We start from the raw sequence: 26,253 nt of genomic DNA on the forward strand, positions 1-26,253 counted from the left end.
CAAGCATGCAACCTTGCAGTAACCATGTCCAGCGCATGTGTGTCGAGATAAGGTCCCGGTCATATCCCATGAAAGAAACTAGATAGTTTGTGGTAAAATTGTCAAAGCACAAACCCCACAGACTCATGATTCTCAAAGCCACCAGATCAGGAACTACGTCTATGCCGCCAGCTGGCATTTCTATTCGGGATGATTTTTGTCTGAGGAGCCGCTTTGGATCTACAACCTGGAGTGGTCTGCAGAGAGTGAAACCCGTTAACCAACGCCCAGAGATCCTCTTTGATGGCTCCCTGGCCAATCACAACAAAGTTTTCACTAGTAACTTCGCCAGATTAACTTCATGTATAGTATCATATAATCCAGCTTTCCAACACTTTCACATGATCTCGTTGGTCGAGAAACATTGTATTCAGAGTTTATTGCCCCAAATCCAGCTTTTCCTTGATTTTCCTCCATTTGAATATTGGATCATAGGAGCTGCATTCAGAATCTGCTGTGTCTGTGTGAGCTGGACTGGCTCCGCCCACACATGCCCAGCTTGGGAAGAGGAGGAAGTACTTCCTCTCGTGGTGCAATGTGCCAGAGTAGAGCTGCCTAATTGTGGGAGGAGTCAAAGGGAGGGCCTACCTTGATTGGGATTGGCTAAACTCCCGATGACACTATATAGGATTTGATTTCTGATTGGCTGGTTGGAGCAACACACTTTTTAAAAACTGAAACAAGCCAGGGAGAGAGAGGACAGACTGTCGTCACTTCTGGGGCGTCAGTCCAGGTATGGAGACGATTATTACTGTTGGAAAACCTTTAGAAAGTGAATTTTGCATAATATTACCCATTTAAACGAATCATAGTTCCCAATTCCACTAGGAATTTCCTTTTTTTTCCCCTCACCGATCAATCCCATATCCAGGATGCGGTGGGCAACCACATTACGGTGGTCCAGGGAGCTGATGGGGGTCAAGGGTCATGCTCAGGGACCCACAGAGGGTGGCCTGCAAACTCCCGATCCCAAATCCGCCCCTCCTACCTCGACACCACCGCCGTCTCCCCATAGAATGTTTCCAAAATGAAATACTCCTCCAGGGATCCCTTCTCCATATCTTCAGCCTCTGTATTTCATTATAGCCTCTTCCAAAACGTTCCTGATGGGGTTTTTCTGGCACCGTGTAGCCTTTTTTCCAAGAAGTTTGGGATTTCACAATAGTGAGAAACCAGGCCCAGCTGGTTTATTGTTCCAACTACGGTCCAGGCACTCCAAAACCATTTGTGGATAAACATTGATTTATAAGAAAAATTATGGCTTTTTTTTTTTTTTTGAGTTTTTGGAGACCAAGGACATGTGTAGCTGAAGCAATGTGGTTGCAATGACATTCGGGAATTTTTGTGAGTCTTTGTTTCTCATCTGTGGTAAAAAAAACTAAATCTGTCCTCCAAATATTCCACTTGCTCACACATTGCGTTGTGCCTTCTTGCTGACTCTGTTGATGGAGATCCACTGTTTTAAAACCTGACACAACTTTGTTCTCATACCAACACATTTCTTTTGCTTCTTGCATGTCTTCAAAATTGACCATTTCCTCAGTGGAAAGATCTGAATTTCACAGCTTTCAAAAGAATTTTTATAACTTGGAAGTTAAAATGTTCCCATGTTCCAGTTAAGTGTATTGAAGCCTAAATATGAATAGGATGTATTGAAAGCAGATAATTCTTTGTCCCCAACAGGATCAATAAAATCCCATTTCTTTTCAAATATGTTAACTGATTTAAAAATTAAAAATAAGACGTAACGGTGTGAAGATGTTGCCGACTTTCTTTCGTTACCTCACCACTGGACACGGCTGAAAGATTTCCCTCATGGTGAGAGTGAAGAAACGGTTCCATGATGTGATGGTGAGGCGATGAAGCCGCTGGCGGGGCTCGGGATATTTATGCTCGGTCTGATCAGGAGAGAGTATGGCCGCTTCCAGCTCGGAGTGGGAGGGTAGATGGATGATAGAGGGAGCAAGAGGAGGATGGATGGGGAAAAAAAACAGCAGGAAGGGCAACAAAGAAAAGCAAGGCAGAGAAGAGAGGAGGAAAAGACAATTTTCTATCCAGTCCCTGAGCACCTTAAGGGATGAGTTGATTTACTGTCAAATCTGCTGGTGGATTATCGATAATCTCAGCCAGGCCCCTCAATCTACCCACACAGCCACCGCGGCACTCTCCAAACTGAGGATGACGAGGGGAGGGGAGGGGAGGGGAGGGAAAAAAAAGAGCAGGGACATTAATATAAAAGAGAGTGAAATGGAGGAGAGGGTGTGTTTGTTTTTATGAATGTATGTGCCCAAAATATAGACAGACAGAGGGTGTTTCTCTGCCCAGAGAATTAGAGGGGGGAAAAAAAAAAAAACCTTCAATTTTCCACTTGAGCAAATTTCAATTTACACACACATCCCCCTCGGTGACTCCATCCTCCCATTGTTATTGACAGCATTTAGACTGCTGTGATAAAAGATTGTTGGGTTTTTTGTTTTTTCTTCATTCATTTGTTTTCAGTGGTGGGAGGACGCTCCCTCGGTTACGAAACTGTGTCTCTTACCAACCAGCTTCATGGCAAGACCGTGGATCTAAGGCATAAATGCAGCGCGGGGAGATCAGCGGTTTGCACACGGGGGTTAATTAAGTTGACCACTTGAGAAAAGATGGAGGTTGATTCAATATACAGTATCCCTCAGTATTTGGTTTCCCTTTTATGCACAAAATGCTTCATATAGTGACGCTGCAGCATCATCACAGCATCAAGATTTGTTGCCAAGTGAAATTTTTATAAGATTGCAATGATGAAATTATGATTAAAAACTATGTGATTATAGATTTATCCGTATGCTTTTAGTGTTATTGTTTCTTTAAATGACAAAGTTGGGTTTTCTTTACTTTACTTTTTCTTTAATAAGCCCCTTTAAATGTTTTGAATATAATCTGTTTATTTGGGATTTAAACCAATTTGATTGTAGACTTTAGATGCCATGGTTGTAAACAAAGGGATGAATTTAACAATGAGCAAATGTAAGAAATGAATAAAGCATTTACAAATGCACTCAAGGTAAATATATCTTCCTAAAACGGTATAAAGGAAAAATCCACTTACAGTGATACACACTGAAAGACGCATGGCGAACCTTCGCTCAGACAATGAAGATGGACGCCGTCGGGTCGAAGGGAGGAAGTGACTCTCAGACCTCGACTTGTGGAGGAGGAAGTGGGTGGAGCTTCCAAATCCGGTCACGTCCCAGCACCCGAGGTAGAAATCGAGCAGGTTTCATCATCCTGTGTCAGATTAGTACGATCGCTTTTTTTCAATCTTGATCAAAATGTTTAACTTGACCACTGCTTCCTGGATGTCTGCCCTTTTGATATACTTTGACTAGTGAAAGAAAGTACAATAACAATATCTAGGTAGGTTTAATCACCTTCAGCATCGTCTCCGACTCTCTTCAAGAAACATCTGAAACCACGGCTCACGTGACACGTTAGGATTCATCCAACATGCACATTTTAACTGAATTCTAATGAGTCTGACCCTCCTTTTGCTCGACGCGCCAACACGCTGCGACCATCTCCTAGTGGGTGTAGATGATGAATGAACTGATGAATTGAAGGGTGAACCCCCCCCCCCCTCCCCTCCTGGCAATGATCCGGCATGAGGCTGCTGCTAATTCTGGGACGAACTGGGGGAATGAAAAAAAAACAAAAAAAACGTGGCTGCTGTATTTGATTCAAACCGCTGCTGAAATAATTGCGCAAATTGCTGGTTCATAATACTAAATTATTTACTTTATTCAAACTGTCTTGTTATTAACCGCATTTCATCAGACTCTCTAATGTCCTAAAAAAAAAAAAAGTGGTTCTTGTCAAGTGTTAATCAATGGATTTAAGACCTGCAAGTTTAAATTTGTCCTGATGGGTGAACCATATGTTCATTATTCCTTTGTGACTGTGATTAGTCTGTCCATCATCATACACCAATTTTCGGTCTGAATAGACAGGCTTGTAAATTAATGAGTGCCTGAATAAAATGTCCTCACCACAGAAAAGCATTCATCTGGAAAATGCTGATAACATTCTTGTTATTTTGAGGTCTTTCCTGGTTTGATGGCATAATTTTAATTGTTGTAACTTAACCGAAATGTGTCACACTATTTTATTTTGGTTTTTTTTCCCGTGATGGCGGGACATTGTTTATGAAGCCAGAAAAACGGAAGAATGACAAACTCCTCTTCCTAACCAACCACAGGTGGTGTATAAAAACAATGACATCCGCCTGGAGCTGTCCCGCCTGGCTCGAATCGTCGACCCGAAGATGAAGATCCAAGGTGAGGTGTCCTACAAGTGTGAGAACGTGGCCACCCTGGACCCCATTTCGTTTGAGACTCCAGAGGCGTACATCAGCCTCCCGAAGTGGAACACCAAGCGGATGGGCTCCATCTCTTTCGATTTCCGCACGACCGAGCCCAACGGCCTCATCCTCTTTACCCACGGCAAACCGCAGGAGCGCAAAGACGCCGCGCGCAGCCAGAAGAACACCAAGGTCGGTACACGATCCCCGTAGTGCAAGAGAAGCCCACTGAATGAACGAATGTAGGACTTAAAGTTACCATCAATTAATTACTAGTTTTATTTCTTGTGGTTCTCAAAGCTTTGAGCTGATTACACATGTACTCAATGAAACAAATTCATTTCAAATGTAATGTGATGACCTGTCAAAAGTATAATAAGATATTTGAGCCATTTATCATAACATTTTGCAAATAATCGAATAAGTTATCATATAAAGGAATGGGAATTAAAAAATAAACATTTGGATGTGTAATAACTTTAGCCAATATTGTAAAAAATAAATAAATGCATATATAAGACTGCATTTCTTGGAAACAACATATTTATTTGCAGATTTTGTTCAGTTTTACTTAGAAGAATAGGTATAGTGGAGGGAATATTATCATTGAGGAGACTTACTAATCCCTTTTAGCACCTTCTTTCAATTATGATTGTTAAAAATCCTTTGCTGTTTTATTATATTGTCAGGTTATTGGCTTTATTACATTCGAAATGGCCACATTTATTAGGTTAGCGACAGTTATTACATTACCAGTTTCTATACCATTAATACTGATATCATATATGTCTCCCAGTTCTTCAACTAGATTATTTTGAGTCATACTAACAGATTATAGAATTTAGATATTTTGTGTGAAAATATGACCTAAACTGTTTGAGCATATCCGGTGCTGATTGCTCCTCTCAGTGATCGTCTCTTGATCAGCTATAGCTCATCTTGAGATCCCCTGGGGATCCCAAAAATTTTACTTTCACTTGTAATTTCCTCCTAAAGTGAATGGAATGTTGTGTCTAATGAGCAATCCAACACGTTTTTGCTTTGAAGAAATGTAGGAATCTGTGCTGTCTTGCTCCAGGTGGATTTCTTTGCAGTGGAGCTGCTGGACGGCAGCCTCTACCTGCTGTTGGACATGGGCTCAGGCACTATCAAAGTGAAAGCCACACAGTCGAAGGTGAACGATGGAGCCTGGTATCACGTGGACATCCAGCGAGACGGACGCTCAGGTCAGTTAACTTGATGAAGTTTTCATAACAAGCCTTTGTTAAACACCAAAATAAGTCAGAAACATCTTTCTGAATACACAGGAAGGTCTAATTTCCATAATCTATACAGATAGCCATAGAAGCCACTTAATATATACAGTGATTCAGTCCAGGTTCTATCAATAACTGTTAGATAGAATATAGAATATTCCTACTACCAGTAGTATTGGAGGTTAGAGCAGTTGTTGTAGTATTCAATAGACTGTCAGTTAATAACAATAATTGTATTGTCGTTAAAGTGACAATAAAAACTTCAACTTTTATTTCAAATTTTTACTTTTTATTTGTTGACACGCATTTGTTTGGTTAATCAATATTTTCTCGAGAACAAATTCATGAAAGTTAAAAACACACAAAAGAAACAGGATTTAGAAACACTAATCCTAATTCTAGAAACTAGACAGAATAGTCAAATTGTCAATATATTGCCTCAGGTGGCCCAGATTGACATGCAATAGAAGCAGTGAGCAGCCACATTTCACACACGGTACCGGTTCTCCTGTGGACTGTTGGGGGTTCAAGGGTCTGGTGACTCGTCCACTGTGGGATTTGAACCCGTCGACTTCTAATCCCAAGTCCAGTTCTCTCTATGGAATGTGGAGTAAAGAGGGAACTCGTGAAAATTCCACGGTGAAGCATACTTTTGAGTTTACTGGGACTCGTGCTTCAAAGTACCTGACGCCGCCTCCTCGTCCTCCCGCCTTGTCCTCAGGCACCATCTCTGTAAACAGCAGACGCACTCCGTTCACGGCCAGTGGCGAGAGCGAGATCCTGGACCTGGAGGGCGACATGTATCTGGGGGGGCTTCCAAACGACCGCACCAACCTCATCCTGCCCACCGAGCTCTGGACAGCAATGCTCAACTACGGCTACGTGGGCTGCATCCGCGACCTCTTCATCGACGGCCGAAGCAAAGACATCCGGCAGATCGCCGAAAATCAGAACGGCGCCGGCATCAAGCCCTCGTGTAACAAGCAGCAGGGCAAGCAGTGCGAGAGTTACCCGTGCAAAAACCGGGGCGTCTGCAAGGAAGGCTGGAATCGATTCATCTGCGACTGCACGGGCACGGGCTTCTGGTCACGTACTTGTGAGAGGGGTAAGTGTGCAAAGGCCTTTTCCTCTTATATATCATTCATACAACCTATTGTCCATAAACGAAGGTTTAAAAAAACAAAAAAACACAACAGAGAAGAGGCACTGCAACATTTATGATGGAGAATCTTGTGGTTGTAGACTGACTGAACAGGTACAGGTTATTATCGACCGACGCAGAAGTTACTTCATGTGATTGTGAGCTTGTGAGTGCGGACTGAGGGACTCATTGTGGTTTTTGACAGTCACACGTCGTGCCCACGTTGGCCCGCTCCGGCCTCGCCGTGCGCCAGTCAGACTGCCCTCCTGACCACCTTCCATCGCAGCGTCTCCACTGTTTCATACAGACTGATTAAGGTTCAAAACTAATTTCCACATCGCTAACCCTCACAAATTGCTTCCACTGCTTTCGGCATATCAAATAACAGATTTCTGATCATATCTCTCCATCTATAGTACCTTTTTTCCTTCCTCTGCCTTCATTTAGTGGACACTGCGTAATAACCCCCCCCCCAAGTATTTTTTACTTCTGAAAGGAAAAGTTGCAGGGCATTAAAGGGTTAATCTGATATGGGGGAGGTGTACATATCACCTTGAATTATTTTGCAGGAGATACACCATTGAAATAATTAAATGTAATCATTATGGGACTTAGATAGTCAGGATTTTGTGATAATATTTTTTCATTAATGTAATTTCCTTTTATGTATTTTAGACACGTGATTGTGTCTTATTTTCCTGTGGGTAATCTTTTAATATAATGATCATATTAATGTTAATTAATATTCATTTTGAGCCATGATATTGATAACCAGTGTTACAGAGAACCAGTCGATGCTGTGATTGGAAGGCAGTGATGACACTTTACAAAGAAAGATCCAGAGTCTGGATGAATTCACACCAGTAGTCTAGTACACGTTTTGTTGGTTTTTAAATTTTAGGGACAAAAAGAAATACAGTTAGTAGTGGCGGAATGTATGCAGTTTAGGGTTATTGTGAGGGTTTCAAGTAAATGAAGCAGTAGTAATGTTATATCTAATGTAATATTTTGGAATGAAAATATTCCAAAACAACCTGAATGTCAATGTTTCAGTCAAAATCTGCCAGAAGTACTTCTTCTACCACTAAAATATCACAAATCGAAATACTTGTACTGTATAACAATTAAAAATTTTAATCTGATTAATTACAGGGTTGCTGTGGATTAATCGCAATTAAATCTCATTCATTTTTAATCTATATTAGTCACGTTTCATTTTGCCTGAGCAAACAGCCAAAAGACTAAAGGGGATATCTACATGTTTATGAAACACCTTTAACAGTTCATGTTAACAAAAAAACATATTTCGAAACAAACACTCATCCACATTAACACTACACATTTTTTAGTCATCTACAAACTACCTTGTTGACATTGTTTGAGAGGAAACGTGTCACTCGGGGCTGTCTGCTCCAGCGAGAACTATTTCTGAAAACATTTGCGCCGCAAACGAAACATGCCACACTGCACCCAGCATGCACCGCGATGCGTTACACATAGACAATGAATGGGATGCAAGAATTTGACGGATCTTGTGAACATGTACCTTCATTCTACACTGCAGATGGGTTAATTGCATTAAAATTTGAAATCAGATTAATCATGATGATAGATTAATACACGTCAAGTCAGCTTTGAGAATTTTTAATTATTTAAATTTGCCTGCCTAATAAACAAACCCATGCATGGGATGGCCCCACCGCCACTGTTGAATTTGATCAAAAAAGTCTTACTAATACCAGGTCAACCACCAGGGGTGATTGTGAAATTAAATCTAGAAAGTCTTCCTTTGCCCAGAATGCCTTATCAGTTAAAGGTTGTTCAAACTGGAATACTATATCTCCAGTTACCCGAGAAAGATCCACCTTTGTTGGTTTAATAAAACAGTACAAGATATGGCTGATTAACAAGCAATCATGTGATCACCAGGAAAATCATGCACTTTGAAATATATTTAAAAACCTATGTCAGATTGCTGAGTAAGCACTTCAATATTTTCACATTATGGTAGGTTTTTAGGAAGAATTATTTTATTGTCTTTGTCTTTGTTTTACCTTAGTGCTTTTATATGTTTTTATTGTTTATATATGTTAGTAACCTTGTATGGTTTTATGTGAGACAACGAATGGAAATTGCTAAACCTGGCATATTTACGGTAACCTCGTGAGGAGATGGCTTGTTCATTAACATGCACTGTCCCGTCCAAATAAACAAATACAATAAGTGCAACTTTGACAGCCTTACTAAACACTTTCAGGGCCAGAATATCAACAAATATTACCGGCTACATCAGAAATGAGATGCAAATTTATTTTAGTTCCACTTACATTACCTTCATAGTGAAAGAAGACAAAAATATAGAAAATATAATTCCTGATAGAGACATACAGTAACATGCTGATAGTGTCTGGGACAAATCCTCTACTTGGCTCCTGCCAGTCGAGCAACTGAAGAAGCTACAAGAAATCCACATTATTTACCTTTAGGTGGCAACTGTGACTCATTACTGCCACACAGTGCACAAAAAAAAGACCTCACTCAAAGTTACACATGCTGTACCTTTAAGGTGTGGTTCCAGGGAATAAATGCTTATCAGTGTAATGTGATGAAACGATAAAAACACTGCAGACATGACCGTGTGTGTTTGTGTCTACGTGTGTGTATGTGTGTGTGTGTGAGAATTTGAGATATGGCAGCCATTATATCTTGGCGCTGTAGTGCTGTTTACCCAGTTAGTGTTTACCGCTCTGCATAGCGTTATCTGCCATTTGTCTTTGGCTGTGACTTGCTCCAATTTGTCCGGCACAAGAAAATGCAGTCGCACTAACTAGTCCAGTAATGGAGTTGGGAAAATATCGTGGCTCATAGAAGTATATCACACCTCAGTCTGTCAGCGTGAGGCTGACCTTCTGTTGGTCTAAATACAACTGATTTATAAACACCAATAAAGGAGCAAACTAATATTAAATAATCACATTCAGATGTGCCGTTTATTGCAATAGTGTAGCATGAAATTTAAATTTTTTTTACCTTCACTGTACTGTGTGTACAGTTTTTTGTTGTTTTTTTGCCATTTACCACAGCTTTTCCCCTCAATTCAAAGACATGCTGAAAGTGTTAGATAAGTCTTGTCATTCCTATGTCTTCATATATAAATGCTATATAAGCATCCCATTGGGGGCCTTAAAACAATAAACTCATCCATATATACTCACAAAATCTAGTGCAGGGACATCTTGGACCATGGTTTTAGACAGCGAGCCGTCCAGCCGTCAATTGGATGGTGAATTTTTGGAAAAGACGGATGAAAAAATGGCGGACGTGTAAAATATGTGTATACTGTCCATCACTACTTCCCACCGCCTAATTTCGTCAAAATCCATCACTTTTCGCCAAAACGTAGCAAATTATCAGCTCGTGTACACAACTCACGACCGACTAACGTTTTTGTATTCCGCCCAGTAATGAGCAACGTGATTGGTCAATTGATACCATGTGGCATATACTTTTTAAAATTGATTGGTTCATAATTCTCTGACTCATCATGATGCGTTCAAATGCTGAAGCAGAGAGGAGGAATTTTCTCTCCAAGATGCCTGAGGAATTATATATATGCAGAATCCACACAGGTGGGACTACTTCTATGGACCTATGAGTTATCTAATTTTTAATTTCCAGAATATTGACACATTTGGATATCTGTACGTCATTCACGATTTTCATTGTTGATTTTGATACGATCATGGACCAAAACAATTTTGGACACCCAGAATATTTTCCGCCTAAAGCCATGCCCCGGACTCTCTGCTGGTCCTCCATAAGTCATAGTAAACCTACCTTTCTGCAGTATCATGTTACATATTTCACAAAAACACACAAACATCAGGCTCTATTTTACATGTGATCCTGACATGGCTCTCAAGGTCAGTGGGCATTAAGTGTGTCAGTCCTTTGGCCACGCTATAGAGAGACCATTTCGCGTGCAGGTCATCACGCACGCGCAGACACGGCTCCGTCCAGGAAATATGACATGTCGGAGTTAATCTGACAGCTCAGCTCGGTGCGGTAATGAGAATTTAAATTGTGTTTATTACGCCGCGCCTGTAATCTGACACCTTGTCAATTAGACATCAGTGGCAGGCGTCCCTCCAACCAAACACGCCTGTTTATTTCATGTCCAGTCGAGCACGGAGTCTGACACACGTACTGCATGTGAACACACGCACACACACACTGAGCCACTCCTGTACGGACACTTTAAAATCTTAGGGGATTGATATACTGTATGTTCATTTAATCTTGTGTGGGCAGCCTAGTTTTTATGACAAACACAATTTACTGGAGTGCTTTTCTATGTGCGCAACAGTGCCCCAGAATAAAGTCACCTTGGGATGGCACACCGTTAACTTCCCCCTAACGTTGCCACAGAAATATGAGATTAAACTGAACAGAATCCGAAAGAGTCTGAGATTTGAGAAGCTACAAAAAGATCTAAAAACCTTTTTGTGAGATCAAAATGCTGACATAGTCCACGAAACATATCCATACTACATATATTAATCTTTTTTATATACCTCTTGACCTGCATTTTAATGTGTTCCCATCTCTTGATTTACATGTTATGATCCTTAAAAAAAGATTTACATTTTAAATATCTAAATCTTCATCTATAGTCTACAACTGTTGTAAATGTCACATGTATCATCTTACACCTATTATAAATTCATGTCAAAAAATGATTGAAACTTCAACTTGTCTCTATATATGAGTAATGTGTTTTATTCCATGAAGTGCTTAATCTTAAAGTGGATCAGAGAATCTGATTCATACGTTTCCCCATTTAACATAGAGGTGAATTACTTGCAGCTTTTTAGTAATCCTTCGTGGACATTTGGAGGATAGACTCGGGTGATCAGTCCATAACAGGGAAACCAATAATAACACTCACAATAAACACCTACAGGCGGTTAGGAATCCCTAATCAGCCTCACATGTATGTTGGATAAGTTGGATAAGGTGGTATAGAAGATGGATGGGTAGATGAGGGGGATGTGCGTGTGTGTGTTTTTTTGCCTGGTTGAGACTCGAGCACTTTGACAAAGGTAAACAAGATGGAGGGAAAGATGTTCCAGCATTTTCTCTGCATCAATCAAATGAGCTTCTAAGTGAATCGGTGAGCCTGGGGTGTTTAGTGAAGGGCTCCCAGCTGTGTAATGGTCAAATCTTCAGTCTTTACAATAACATTAAGATCAAATTGAGATTTAGGTTTCATGTTCAGAATATTTCCTATTGTATATCTTCATTTTCTATTTCTCAAATCCATTTTCTTTTCTTTTTTTGTGACTCTTGATCCCACTTCCTGCCAATACCTGTAGAATTTCTCAGCAGACTGCTGGACTGTGTCGCCACCCAGTGGCCAGTCAGTAGGCCTGCAGTTGTCTGGTCAAGCAGTTGAACCAAAAGGAAGGACATTTAGAGGACACATAATGCCTCAGCATATTATTAGATCATTTATCATATTAAGTTGCAGCGACAGGACAAATAATCACCTCTGAGTGATGCCGGCAGAATGCAAGGAAACGGCAGCCAGCGCTGGATGAAATGTTACATCATCACCAAAATTGGCCCCAGTCACCTGCCCTTGGGAATTTTCAGCTTTGTGATGCTAAAATTTCAAGATGAACTTCTCTGATAGAAATATAACGAGTCGTTTTGATTATCCACGTGTTGGTTAGTTCAGGGTTACACTGATCTCTATAAATGTTCCCATGCGCCAAATACAGTGAGTAAAAGCCAACTTGAAGTACAGAGAAGTGTGTCGCCGTCAAATGAGGACCTGGACAAAAGAGATTCATACGCAAAGGTTACTCTACGACTCCTGGAGCCAAATAAATGAGGCGTACGCTCAGGAGCTCCACTTTTGGCAGCGATTAGGTGCTGGCAGTCACGGCTCTCTTCTAATTGACGGTACGAACCGAGAAGAGTTGGTGGTCGGCCTCAAAGATGTGGGTAAAGTAAAGTCGTGACAAAGGAAATTAGCCGGAATGTAATATCAATTTATAACAGGCCGGTCTGATATGAACAAAAAATTGCAGGGCGATATTGTTTATCGGAGTTTGATCTGAAAGTGAATTAGCAGTGGGAAACACAGAGGGCGGCAGGCCGGTCTGCTGTGACAAATTTCAAATCAGAGGCTGCAGATTTATCGATATGTCTGACTCAAGATAGCTGCTGAAGATACAAGAATCCAACTTTTGTTGTTAATACTTTTCTGTGTAGAAGAAAACACCAACTTGCCGTGACTTTATCCTCATTTTAAAGCAGAATCAACTTTGCTCACTTGGTGATTTCTTGTAAAACTACAGCAGACAGTGGAAAAAAAGGTTAAAATTAGAAACTCCAGATAACAGGGATATATTCCAAGGTGGATTTAAAGAAAGCCTCGCCCAGGTCAGGCCATTCACTACCAGTGATTTATGGGAGATATTTATCATGTTGACCAGTCTCCCTTCCAGACTACACATTGTCATGTTGTGTGTTTCATCAACAGAATACAGATGTTGATCAACTGAATCTCTCCTCGATGGGACTTTCACAGCAAATCTGAAGCACACAGTGTGCTTTTCATTGACATGTGAAGCCAACTTTTTAGATTCATTCTCTATTTCACGCGTCTTTTTCCGCACCGTTTCAAACCGGAATATGAAAACCTGATGTTAGGATGAAAACAAGCGCAGACTGAACGACTTCCATGACATCAACACAAGACAATCAACTGCTTTGCTTTTCCAACTTTCCAGTCTCTCCCACATCTGAAGTTTCATCTTCATGCTATATAGTATAATGTTGACATCCTTCAACCTGGATATTCCAGAAGTGTACCCGACAAACATGACAGATCTGTTGTCTTTACGTTACAGTCTGAAAGAGTCTTCAGTTCATCTTCTTACAGTCTGAGAAAATTGCCAAGTCACAGTGGGCGTGCTGTTACAACTTACAGCCGCTTACCAACCATAATATAAGCAATGGCAAGGCCAAGTAAAACAGATGTGGTTTTCATGAGCTTGATTACTGAATATGACAACAACAAAAAAAAAAAGCAAAGTGAACACACAGCACGGGCCGAAGACCTCATCGCTGGCTGTGTTACAAGCAATTATGGTGAGCTGAGAGGAGCCGTGAAGCCCCACTGAGGACATGAAGACAAGAAAATCAGGCTGTAACATTGAGCTTGAGGACGTTGTTTATTTGTCAGAGGAAAATTTTCACTCAAACTTTGAGTAGAACCAGATTTAGAAGTGGACAGCCATGCATTTAGAGAACGATAAAAGTCACAACAGAAGCAACCATAAGCGTCATAAGGCCCGCGGACTGTATGTGGGCCTCTAACGCTGCTTGACCGGCCCTCAGGGTGCCACTGAGAAATCCTGATTCGAATTAAAATTCCTGTTATTATTTGCTTTATCATATTTGGAATGGTCACATTTTTTTTACGTTAATAGCCATTATTACATTATTGGTTATGTCAAGCAATTGTTACCTTGCTAAATTGGTGTTTCATAGTGAACAAACAAGACAGTTAATAGAATAACGCAGCTACTCAAATTTCACTAAGCGTTCCATGAAATTCCATGTCTCGACTCTCATTAGGAAATGCTATTATTTTGTGTGTCCCTTTGGGAAAATCAGATTTTCACCCCGGCACTACGGTTTACTCACCGATGATCGACTTCATCTATCAATAGACATGCTTGTCATCTGCATAGCAGTAGAAACCAATTATTATCGCCACCCAATATTGCCTACTGAGTATACAATTAATGCCTGAAGTAAGTTTGGCTTTCCATCCACACATCTCCTACAGTCATTCTGTAGGAAGGTTGGACTTAAAGTTTTTATGTTTTTATATAGGGTTTGGGTGTGAACAGGTATATTGGGAAAGGGAGCGCTGTTTGAACCTTGAAATTTTGTGTTTATATATACGTATATATGTGTGTGTGTATGTGTGCGTGCGTGTGTGCATATAGGGATATAGGTGGTGCATGTGATTGCACAAAATGTTTGAAATGTCACATGACTTGATGAATAAAAAAAAAAAAAAGAAATAGAAAAGAGACCATCGTGGCCGATCACTGGAAAATCGTTGTTACTGAACAGACGATTAACTAAGACGGAGTTTATTTCCTGCCGTTAGTTGCAGCTGCTCGTTCTAACGTTGCATCTTCCTCTGCGCTCTGGACTTTCCCCACGCAGAGGCTTCCATCCTGTCCTACGACGGCAGCATGTACATGAAGGTGGTGATGCCGAACGTCATGCACACGGAGGCGGAGGACGTTTCCCTGCGCTTCCGTTCCCAGCGGGCGTACGGCCTCCTCATGGCCACCACCTCCCGGGACTCAGCCGACACGCTCCGGCTGGAGTTGGACGGGAGTCGCGTCAAACTCACGGTCAACTTAGGTATCGTATGCCCCCACCCCCCCTACATAGCCACCCACCCACCAAACCATCGGCCTTTTACACCTCCACCTTCACCCCGAGAAGGTTACCCGTCCAGCGGTAACCTCTCTCCTCTGTTCTCCTCCTTCTCTCTTTTTGTGCACAACACATCAGTTACTCACAAGTACCAATCCTTTTAACCAACTTCAGAACACAGACAACAGAGTGTCTATGTTTCTTTTTGCATGGGTGTAACAACTATTTACTTACTAACGTGTCGACGCTGAACCTGTATAGAATTTTGTTCCTAAAACATTCGGATGATCACACAGTAGAATATGACTGACAAACTGGATCTAGTCTGTAATGAAGTATTTTTTAAAGTATAGCGTGCTGAAACATTATAAGGTGACGGATGTTTGGATTCCCACTAACTTCATGTTTTTTATTCGCCATCAAGCAGTTTCCCCCTCTCACCTTCTTGTTGATATGGGTGTTTTTCTTCTCTTTTTTTCATCCCTAACAATGATATCTTTTTGATGGAAATCTGTGTGTTTTCAGTGTCTTGTTCTATTTTCTTTTCTTTTTTCCTTTTATTTTCAATCACCTGTCAACTCCATTCTCCATCCTGCTTTGTCAAAAGATGGTATTCACCCCTTCAAAGGCCTTAAGCCTGCGGCCCGTCAGGTGAACAGCCCGAGAACAGAGCCCAGCAAAACCTGCAGCTGGCTGCGACCCCAAGTTTTTCCAAACACTTTGAAACAATCAGCAAAAGAATAAAGTGTGGCATGGGCCAACAACCTCCATTTTCAACTTGCTTACGTGTATTTGAACATCTGTACGAGTAAATGGTAGTGCTAAGAACCAATAAGCTGGTGTTTGTATTTAAATCTCTCACTAATTATAGCCAGCGTTATTAAACATATGCTAGATTCTTGTCAAAAACATATTTTCAGTTCCAATTGGTCATTGCTTGTATGACTCTTAGCATTTCGTGATCTCATGAACGTTTTTTTTGTTTTTCTTCTTCTCAAACACGAAACATTTAAAGTCGTAGCCTTTGACTGTGTTTGGTTAGCGACACCTACAGGAGCAGGATAGTACTGCAGATTCGACGGTTGGGGTTCCTGTGCCTCTGCATGGTGCTGGTGCTGATTGGATCGTTGGCTGTTTGCTCCCACTTTTCTGTTGCGGTTGACGACACATGAAACCACCAGCCACATGGTGACCAACCCTCACCGCGGTTCCGGCCTCGCCTCCAAACTCAATTTGTACCGCGATCACAGTTGTCGCTCGTAAAGCCAGTGCTCCACTTGGCTTTTCAAAGATTTGTGGCTCTAAAATAAATGGCTACTGCAACCTCACCGGTGCAAAAGCTTTGGAGCCAGAGACTTTGACTTTTCTCATGTCAATATTTAAATTTAAAGTTACAAAGTCAGTGTTGGGTTGGAAAACCCATGTAGCTGGTAACACAAGTGGCCATTTTTACTATGTATTGCCTAAAGGAAAAAAAAAACCAACCGAAATTTCGATGAAATTTGGAAATGTATCTTTGTTTTAAAAAGTGTAACAATGCATTGTTTACTTTCTGATTGATTAAAGTTAAACATTAAAACCAGAGGGATAAAATGGCTACCCTCCTGCATGTGTACGTCCCCGGAAGGGTGGACTTCTTGTTTTTGGATGTCTGCAGCAGTAACCTTGAAGGATGCAATTTCATCTGTCATTTATTCTTCCCCATCTAGACTGTATCAGGATAAACTGTAACTCCAGTAAGTTAACACTCAAGTTTCATTTTGCTTCCTGTGTTGATGCTGTGTTGATGCTTTGCTTTCTGACGGAGAGAGATGCATTTTTCTTAAGCTGCGCTCCCTGCACTGCCCTCCAGGCTTACTTTAGGCTATGATGTGGAGGGAGGAGGATGAGATTGAATTGTAATCCAACAGGAAGCCTCAGTCTAAAGACGTTCCTGAAGATGGGCCTGTTTTCTCTTTCTATACTCGCGATAGATGCTATTATGACTTTGCATTGTTTACCACCACACCTAGACTTTTATCACAAGTGTTGACATTAGACAAAATATTAGCAATCAGTGTTTAGTAATGAGTATTTCTTGGTTGTATTATCAACAATATAACATGCAATATCAACTAAAGAGACTAAATAATAGGATATCTATGTGTCTATAAACCCTTCGTTTCAGTAATGGAGAAACCTGGGTAATCTCCTCCTGATTGGTGCATCTCCACTGGCTTTAATCTGATTGTTGATATGTTTTTACATCCTAGCAAAAGAATACTTAATGTTACAAAGGATTACTTATCACTGTTGACAATTAGCGCTTGATTTTGATAATCGCCTCGAGACTCAACAGATATTTTGGAAGGATCAACTGCAGTGAATGAGTTTGGGTCGCCGTCTGTTTAGAAGGATGTTTGTGTCAGGGAAAAGGCAACATGCAGTTTTAGCATCAATTAAATGAATATGAATAAGGAAAGGTCATACAATCCAATTGAAACAGCTCAGTTAGCATTTGTTTAAACCTGTTAATGTCACATATAAATGTATTTGTCTGGTTATACAATCGCGCAACCTCTCAGGACTCTTTAGCCAAAACTCTTGAACCGATCTTTTGTTGGCCTCGACGAGCGTTCGGGATCACTGTCACTGCTGGAAAGTCCAACCACCGCCTCAGTTTATGCTCTGATGGCATCCTATTATTCTCGACAACAGCCTGGTATTTCCAGGAGTGCACAGTGCCAGTCACACGCTTACATTTATCACTTCTGACAGAAGTGAAATACGACAGGTCTCTGGCAGGTTTGTTTCCCTCCCCGGTTGTTTGAAAATGTCAGGCACTCCTTAGGGAAATGTATGTTTCCTCCTCAGTCGAACAAGTTTCTCTGCCACAATCCACTTCAAATACAGAGATAATAGACCCCTCAGAAATAGAATGAAAAAAAATAATTCATAATTCAATTTGCACATCTGATCATAAAATTCAACTCTACTAATACTAATAAAGTCAATAGAAAACATTTGAAACTCGCCAACATTCAACCAGTTTCAGTGTGTAGATTATAGTACAGTAGATCGTACTTTCTGAGATGATAAAATTAGACAACAGAAAATAAATGTAAACATCAAATTGACCCTTTTCTGTATTATAGAACAAAAGACACAGTTTGTGTTCATTCCCTCTAACAATGGAAAACATTTGATCAGATTATCACATTAGGCGCACGCAAGCGTTTTTTATTCCAAGTTGGACAGGACTGACATGTTTGTTTAATCCTGGATGTTCTGGGTCTTTCAACTGTAGTAAAAGTACAAATTGTGATGCTCTCCTGTTTATGAGGTTCCTGTTCTTGTCCCAGGTACAGTCATTAAGCTGCTGCTGCTGCTGCTGCTGCTGTCCGGTGGTGCAGCAAATGAATGCACACCTAATGTGTTGTGTATCTGTAGCCTGAGCCAAAATAGCTGGAAAATACCAGGCGAGTTTAATGTGCTGACAACATACTGCAGGTTTAAAACAACTTATTGATTGTTCAGAAGCACAATATAGTGAATAAAGATACAAAAGGTGTTCATTGAACCTCTTTTTAAAACGACATGCACACAAATTAAACGTTATGTTTTGAAATGGGCTAAACTGATCATGCTTAAAGTCAAAGTCCACAATGTAGATGAACTGACATTTGTAGTGTTAATAAACTGGTGTCCAGTTTGCTTGACCTGCATTCTCATGTAATATGAGTTATAAAACAGAGAGAAAGTAAAGAAAGAGGATAAATAAAAAGACATCTTTTAGCCTCGGGTGAGTAAAAGCAATAGTTTCTCCTTCAGTTGCCCTTTTTCTGCACAAACTATGACCCTGTTTTGGGTGTGGTAGACCGGTTTTCCTATTAGAGCTCGGATGTCAAGTATCTTGTATATTTTCACTCTGTAATTTAATGTCTAAACCAGGCCTTTGTTTTCCGAAAGAAATTAAGACTCCATTTGAAAACTGACAAGCGACTTAATGCTTGAAAAACAAGTAAACTTCAAGTCAGCGACTCTATTCTGACAAGTGGGAAAACAAAGGCTTGGTTTTAGGCTCAGGATGTCCTTAACTCTGTGACTGACCATTGTTCTCAGGCAAGGGACCGGAGACCCTGTATGCCGGGCAAAAGCTCAATGATAATGAATGGCATACAGTGCGTGTGGTGCGCCGCGGCAAAACCTACAAGCTAACGGTTGACGATGATGTAGCAGAAGGTACTTAACTGCAAATCCCTGGACATGTTCTTAGTGTTGCTTTCTAAAGCCTCAGTGTTGGTGTCTTGCCGTAGAAAATCCATACAACTGCAAAAAAAACCAAGAAAAAAAAAACCTCTCAGTGACAATTCGCAGTCATCTAATACTGTTAATGTAATCTTCTCCTTAAATCAGCCCTTTTGTGTTAGTGTCAGACAGTGTTCTCTTTTCTTTTCGGTTTTTGTCTTTCTTTTCAACCCATCCCCTCCACCCTCCCCGTCTCCAGGACAAATGGTGGGCGACCACACTCGTCTGGAGTTCCACAACATCGAAACGGGCATCATGACCGAGCGCCGCTTTGTTTCCAGCATCCCGTCCAGCTTCATCGGTCACCTGCAGAGCCTCAGGTACTCACTGCCACTCGCCATTGTGCTTCGAAATACCATGCTGTGAACTGCTGATTATGTTGTCAAATATATTTCTTTATCTTGGCATATGTTATGGGTTAGATCCCAGTTCTACTGCTCTAAGTACTTATAAAAGAGTTCATAATATCAGGCTTGATTTAGACAGACGGTAGCTAAAATGGTATTATTCATCCAAGCGGTCGCCATCTTTGTCCCACGTCTTGTTCGGAGAAGAGGTCAAACGGTATTTTTAAGACCGTGTTTCTTCCCCGTCCTCAGATTTAATGGCATGCTCTACATTGACCTGTGCAAGAACGGTGACATTGACTTTTGCGAGCTCAACGCTCGCTTCGGGGTCCGCTCCATCATCGCCGACCCCGTCACCTTCAAGTCCAAGAGCAGCTACCTGAGCCTGGCCACTCTCCAGGCGTACACGTCCATGCACCTCTTCTTCCAATTCAAGACCACCTCGCCGGACGGATTCATACTCTTCAACTCCGGAGACGGAAACGATTTTATCGCCGTGGAGCTGGTGAAGGGGTAGGTTCAAGGTCACTCTTCATTTCATGGAAACTAAAGATGGTACGAACGGTTTTCTGATTCTGTTTACGTGACAACATTTTAAAAAATGATTTGTGTTTACATGGAAAAGACAGAAAACGATGTAGTTAGCAGGCCAGGCCACAAGTTGGCACTGTTTTTTGGGGGGGGAATAAAAGCATGCACACATGCACGCAGAGACCAATATGCTAAAAAACATTAACAATGGCAAGTACACAGACGTTAGTATTTACAGACAGCCAGTTTGGATTGTTATTCCGGAGACTGTTGACTATAAAAGTACCAAGTCCCAGGAGAATGTGGACTGGGAGGGTTGTGGTAAAAATGTCCTTTGAGGAGGAGATTTCTCACGTGTAGATTTTCCAGGTTTCAAAATAAAGATGCACAATTTATTTAAACAAACAAAAGAATATTGTCCGTGGTTGACGTTCTTAAATAAACACAAATGCTAAATTAGATAATAATCCTTAAATCCTGATTATAAGGAGGAGGAGAGATCCAGACAATTCTAATCATCAATTCAATTCCAAAAACAAGAATACTTCAAAAAAAATTTTTTTTATCATTACATAAGTTTGTACCAATTTGACAAAAGAAAACGTTTAGTCTCAAAAGGCTCCAGCAGGGAGACACTCTGTCGGCCGCCATTGTTGCTCCTGTACGTCTGCTCATGCATGTGCAGAAGAATTGTTTACTACTAAAATAAGCATTTCTAGATTGCTAGAGTGCTGGTAACACTGAAATCATATCACATTAACCATGTACGTACAGGTAATAATTAGTTTTTACTGAACTTTTTTTTTTTTTTGCTTATATGTTATGTCAGAGAGAGCTAACAGTTACACTATGCATTTAAAGCAACCGTTTCCTTTTTCAAGGATACGTCTTCAACCTGTTTTGGCCATAGTTTGATTTGTTTTTGCAAGATTTCCCAAAATACAGTATCTTATTGGGAAGGTACAGTGATGGGGCCCTGCCCCGACCGCACTGTACTGCACTTTGACACATTATTATTCATGTAATCCCACATTGATGTCGCATGTCTTGTGTTTGCATCATTTTGAGGGTTAATCGCATGAAATTAGGTTCATTGTATGAAATGGAGGCTTTCGGATTTCAAACAACACGTTCAAAGCAACACTTGTTGCTATCTTCTTTATCTCAGTGAGATTACACTTTAATATGAACTGCACATTCGATCTAATCCCTTGGTCACAGTTTGCAACCAAGAGCAGAACTGAAACCGGCGATGATATTGGATTTACATGTACCAGTTGAAATTTTATCTCCTAAATGTTGGATTCACAATTGTTTCGGTCACCAGAAGTTCAAATCCTTCTGATTGGACACAGTTCAAAGCATCTGCAGGAGCTTCTACATATGAATTAAATTGGTGAAGAAATATGAACAATGCTGTGATATTTCATCTTGACTGTGTTTTAGTTACGCCAAAAAGAAATTTGGAATTTTCCGAGGCAGAGAAAATTAATTAGGGAGTTAATTTGCTTGTTTTGAGGAATAAAACACGTTTATTTATTGACACTGAGCCCCCATTGGAATTATTTGTTGTGGGAAAATGTGAATTTAAAGGAATGCATCATTCTTAGATTGTGTGTTAAAGGTGAAGTCTCATATTTCTTGTATCTTTCTGTCACTTACTCACTATTGTCATATTGAAGCTGCCCGAAAGTCACAAACTCAAGAATTCCCCGTTCAGATATCTGAGACAAAGACGAAATGTATGAAAAAAATCTAAGCATAAAGCACTGAAATGAAAGATATATCGTTTACTGATTTGTGGTGATTCTTCTCGTAGATACATCCACTACGTCTTTGATCTGGGAAACGGGCCCAACCTCATCAAGGGCAAGAGCGATAGGGCGCTGAACGACAACCAGTGGCACAACGTGGCCATCACCCGAGACAACAGCAACACCCACACGCTGAAAGTAGACGCCACAGCCACGAGTCAGAGTATAAATGGGGCCAAGAACCTGGACCTGAAAGGTACGCTCCGGACATGACACCTTTTTCTTTCCTCTGGTCTGATTTAGTGGTCGGTGAAAAGCGGCGAGCGAGGCGGAGGGTCTGATCGTAGTCGGCAACGCTGGACAACCAAGACGTTTGTCAGTGGATCGGTTCTGTCCAATCAGATACAGTTTAATTCCAGTCAGTTTTATCCACGGAGCAAATGCAACACAGTCAAAAAATAAAATAAAATTACACATGATCAAGTATAGGAGACGGTTGAAAGAGAAAAAAACCTTTTAACCTATATGTTGTTAGGTTGTTTTTTCCTCCCTTTTTAATTAATTAATTAAGATAGATAAAGGTACATTTAATAAAGTAAGTAAAAATCTATTGTTTATTTGAAAAGCATGTGCAAATAAGAAAGTTTTAAGTCCTGATTTAAAAGAGGTGAGTGTGTCAGCAGACTTCAGGTGTTCAGGAAGTTCCACAGGTGAGGAGGTAGGAACTAAAAGCTGCTTCGCCTTGTTTGTTTCTGACTCTAGGGACACTGAGTAAACCTCTTCCTGAAGGACCTCCGAGGTCTGGAGGTTTCATTTTCTCCATGTAAATCTCTTGTATTCCTTTAGACATTGTATTGCTTGTGTGACCTGCCTCGGGATGTAAATGAGCAGTTTTGCTATAATTTACAATTTGTGTACAATTTGTATATGATTGTTGATTAATGTGCGTTGTCACGATCAAATAGATAGATAGATTTATTTTTCACCTTTATTTAAGAGACAGGTGGCGTCTATTTTCTCTGTTCCCCAGGTGAACTGTTCATCGCGGGGTTGGGCCCGGGCATGTACAGCAGCCTGCCGAAGCTGGTGGCCTCCAGGGAGGGCTTCCAGGGCTGCTTGGCGTCGGTGGACCTCAACGGCCGCCTGCCGGATCTCCTCAACGACGCCTTGTTCCGCAGCGGGCAGATCGAGCGCGGATGTGAAGGTACACCGTCCCTCAGGTCTCAGCCTGACTTAGACTACTCCGACACAAACTTCAACTCCAGCAGCCCTTTCTTCCTGCTCAATGCGAACAGTAGCTCGTCGGCGCTGCACCCGTACGGAAGTGGCTCCGTCCTAATAACTGTCCTTGTCGCCTCGCTGGCGCACCGCTAGAGCGCAAACCAGCCGCCGGGTCCTGCTGCAGCCGCACCGCCATGCTATCGGCCACATTGGTCGTCCACTTGACGGCGCCGTCACACTCGACGTTAGAGTAGTTTTTGCCTGTGCAGCGACATAATTTAGCCTCAGGAGTTTATCTATTTATTTTTTCTTCTCCTAATAGAATCTACGTATTGGCAAGAATTTGCCTGACGACTTTGTTGCGATCAAATATGGAGCGACAGCAGCAACGTCTCTATTTCACTGAACTCCTGTTGACCCAAGGAGCACCTCATCACTAGAAGTGACGTCAATATTATCCGCAGTACTCGGAATACATTCGCTCTGCTTATACTGACTGTTAGTGTCGCGCTCTGATACCCCGTCAGGTAAACACTGAAAACTTGCATTGCAATTTGGCCGTCTGTTTGCGTGACAACGTCGCTCAGAGCCTCTGAAAACACGGCTCCCAAGGTGGAACTTTTCGGAAACGCTCAGACTCCGTCTCCGTATAAAGAAGGGAACTCACAACTTAATGAAATCAGTCTTTGCTGCCACTGCGCACGCACACCACCGCCAGAGCGCCGCGACTCCCCGTCCACGTTCTTCAATCACCCTTGTTAACAACCCGACGTCATCGTGTGTCCACACCAATGTCTGAACTCGCCATCGTTAATAATTAGATTCTGTTGCTTCATTACAAAAACAAACAGCGCCAACATGTGGCCTGGCTCGCTCACTACACCAATTTTTTGGCGTTTCTGCCGATATTGTTTTCAAAATGTCGCCGCACAGACAAACACAGCGTTCTGGATATTAACAGCTTATTTCAGCCATATTTTTCATATATATATATATATATATATATATTATATACATGTATTTCCAGAGGATTTTCCTCCATGTTAACTGAAGTCAATCACTCCGTTGAGTGAATCAGTTATTAGACTGATCCACTCAGTGTTAACAACTAAGATAATGTGTGTTAACGATAATGACTGTGCACATAACGAAAAGCTGTCGGAACTCGACACTGTGTCGCTGGACATTTCTCAAAAATAGGGATAAATGGTCAATTCCATAAGTACAAAGTAAAAACGTGATTCACGTCAGTCGTGTGATCTCCGTATTGCAGTTTGACGTGTGGTCTTGACATTAGAGCAGCGTTGGATTCGTGTAGTTAATGCAGTTTGTGCACAAAGCGAAACTTGCCAAAGGTTTTGATGTACGCCGTGCGTCCGTTTCCAGTCGTTCATACCTGCGCAGCTACATCAGAATGGGCTGTTGAAACATTTTGCACAAAGCAAGCGATTCTCACTGCGGACAAAATGTTTCCATATCCAAGTTGTTCATTACTTGTGGCTGTTTTTTCTTTTTTTTGTTTGTCATCCTCTTTCAAAAAAAAAAAAAAAAAAAAAGGTTCTGGCCCTTCATCCACAACCTGTTATTGCTTGCATGTAAATCATTGGCTGTACTGCCATTTATTTTCTTCTTCTGCTTGCCATAATCATTCAGTTGGACTTTGAGTGTACTGTATTATTATTATTTGTTTTCTTTTTTTTTTTACATTAACTGTTCAAAGCCCCTTGTTGGACCAATGAATGTGTTGACTGACATCTCAATTCAATCAAAGCAGAGAATCTGTGTATTGTACTGTCCTTGCTGTGACAATCTGAATGGGGTTGATCATGATGTTGCTCATTGTAATGTAAGAAAGGAATGGTGGATCTATTTATTTTATTTATTTTTTTCAAATAAAATTCATCAATCACAGCTTGCTGGTCTTGTCCATGACATTCTGATGTCTCATTATTTTGTGTGTGCTTGTGCAGTTTTTTTCTTTTTCTTTTTTAAAGCATTCTGATGAGCTGAAAAGTCGTCATGTGAGCTGCTTTTTCGTCCATGCCTGTATCTCATCACAAGCTTCCATTACTTGTTTCCTCACTCAATCAGCTGTCCACAGCCCATTTATGATCAGGCGGTGGCAATACTCTGCGCCATCACTAGATGGAAGTACTGCACCGCTGGACAACGCCTAACATCCGTCCCACAAGTCATCTTTATACTATTATGTCTTACATTATGAAACCCTGAACATGATCAGTGGTTATTGAACTACAAATAAGGCCACATGTTTACATCTGGACAAACAATAAAGTTCCTTTCAAATCATCTGAATACCTGGTTGATCAGTGTCCCTGAAGCAGGTAAGTTCCCACTTGATATTTGGGAAACATGTCAGAGCTCTTGGAGAACAATTTTTTATATTTTGGACAAAATAAGTGTACATGTCTGCTATTAAAAGAGATTACAAGGGTTATAGGTGCAACACAAAAATATGGTTGGTCATGCTTCGATCTGAAATCCAGTATTTACAGTGGTATCATTGTCTGTTTAAATATTAAGGACAAATTTAACATTTCAAGTGTGAGGAAAGACTTTATCATCTGTCCGATCAAGTTAAATCCTACGTATCCCAATAAAATTGGAAAAACAAAATGCTTAAAACTCAAGAGGTAAGCGAAATCGAATGACAGTCGGGTAGGCTATAAATTGTTATTTAACCCCAAATTCTGTCGACGTCGCCGACTCGCCCTACATACGTGATATAAAATTGACAGTTATTGATTCTACCGGCAAAACATGTCAAAGATATGTTGCAAAAAACCTACTTGCCCGAAGAGAAAACATGATAAAATACCTATAAAACAAATTTAATGCAACTAAA

General features: G+C 40.9%; 1 protein-coding gene across 1 annotated transcript in view; it reads left to right on the forward strand.

Annotated features, from left to right (window-relative positions):
• Positions 1 to 26,253, forward strand: part of nrxn3a (neurexin 3a) — a gene marked incomplete at both ends in the record, with an annotated part of 158,309 nt that overhangs the window by 85,639 nt on the left and 46,417 nt on the right. Inside the window, 10 exons of the mRNA XM_080479543.1 lie at positions 4,277 to 4,570; positions 5,457 to 5,604; positions 6,356 to 6,739; positions 15,029 to 15,232; positions 16,957 to 16,983; positions 19,349 to 19,468; positions 19,734 to 19,854; positions 20,134 to 20,394; positions 22,232 to 22,422; positions 23,197 to 23,370. Coding sequence (XP_080335669.1) covers positions 4,277 to 4,570; positions 5,457 to 5,604; positions 6,356 to 6,739; positions 15,029 to 15,232; positions 16,957 to 16,983; positions 19,349 to 19,468; positions 19,734 to 19,854; positions 20,134 to 20,394; positions 22,232 to 22,422; positions 23,197 to 23,370 — 1,924 coding nt within the window. The remainder of the gene's footprint in view (positions 1 to 4,276; positions 4,571 to 5,456; positions 5,605 to 6,355; positions 6,740 to 15,028; positions 15,233 to 16,956; positions 16,984 to 19,348; positions 19,469 to 19,733; positions 19,855 to 20,133; positions 20,395 to 22,231; positions 22,423 to 23,196; positions 23,371 to 26,253) is intronic.

The sequence above is a fragment of the Lipophrys pholis genome (genome assembly GCF_963383615.2).
Source record: "Lipophrys pholis genome assembly, chromosome: 14".
Lineage (NCBI taxonomy): Eukaryota > Metazoa > Chordata > Actinopteri > Blenniiformes > Blenniidae > Lipophrys > Lipophrys pholis.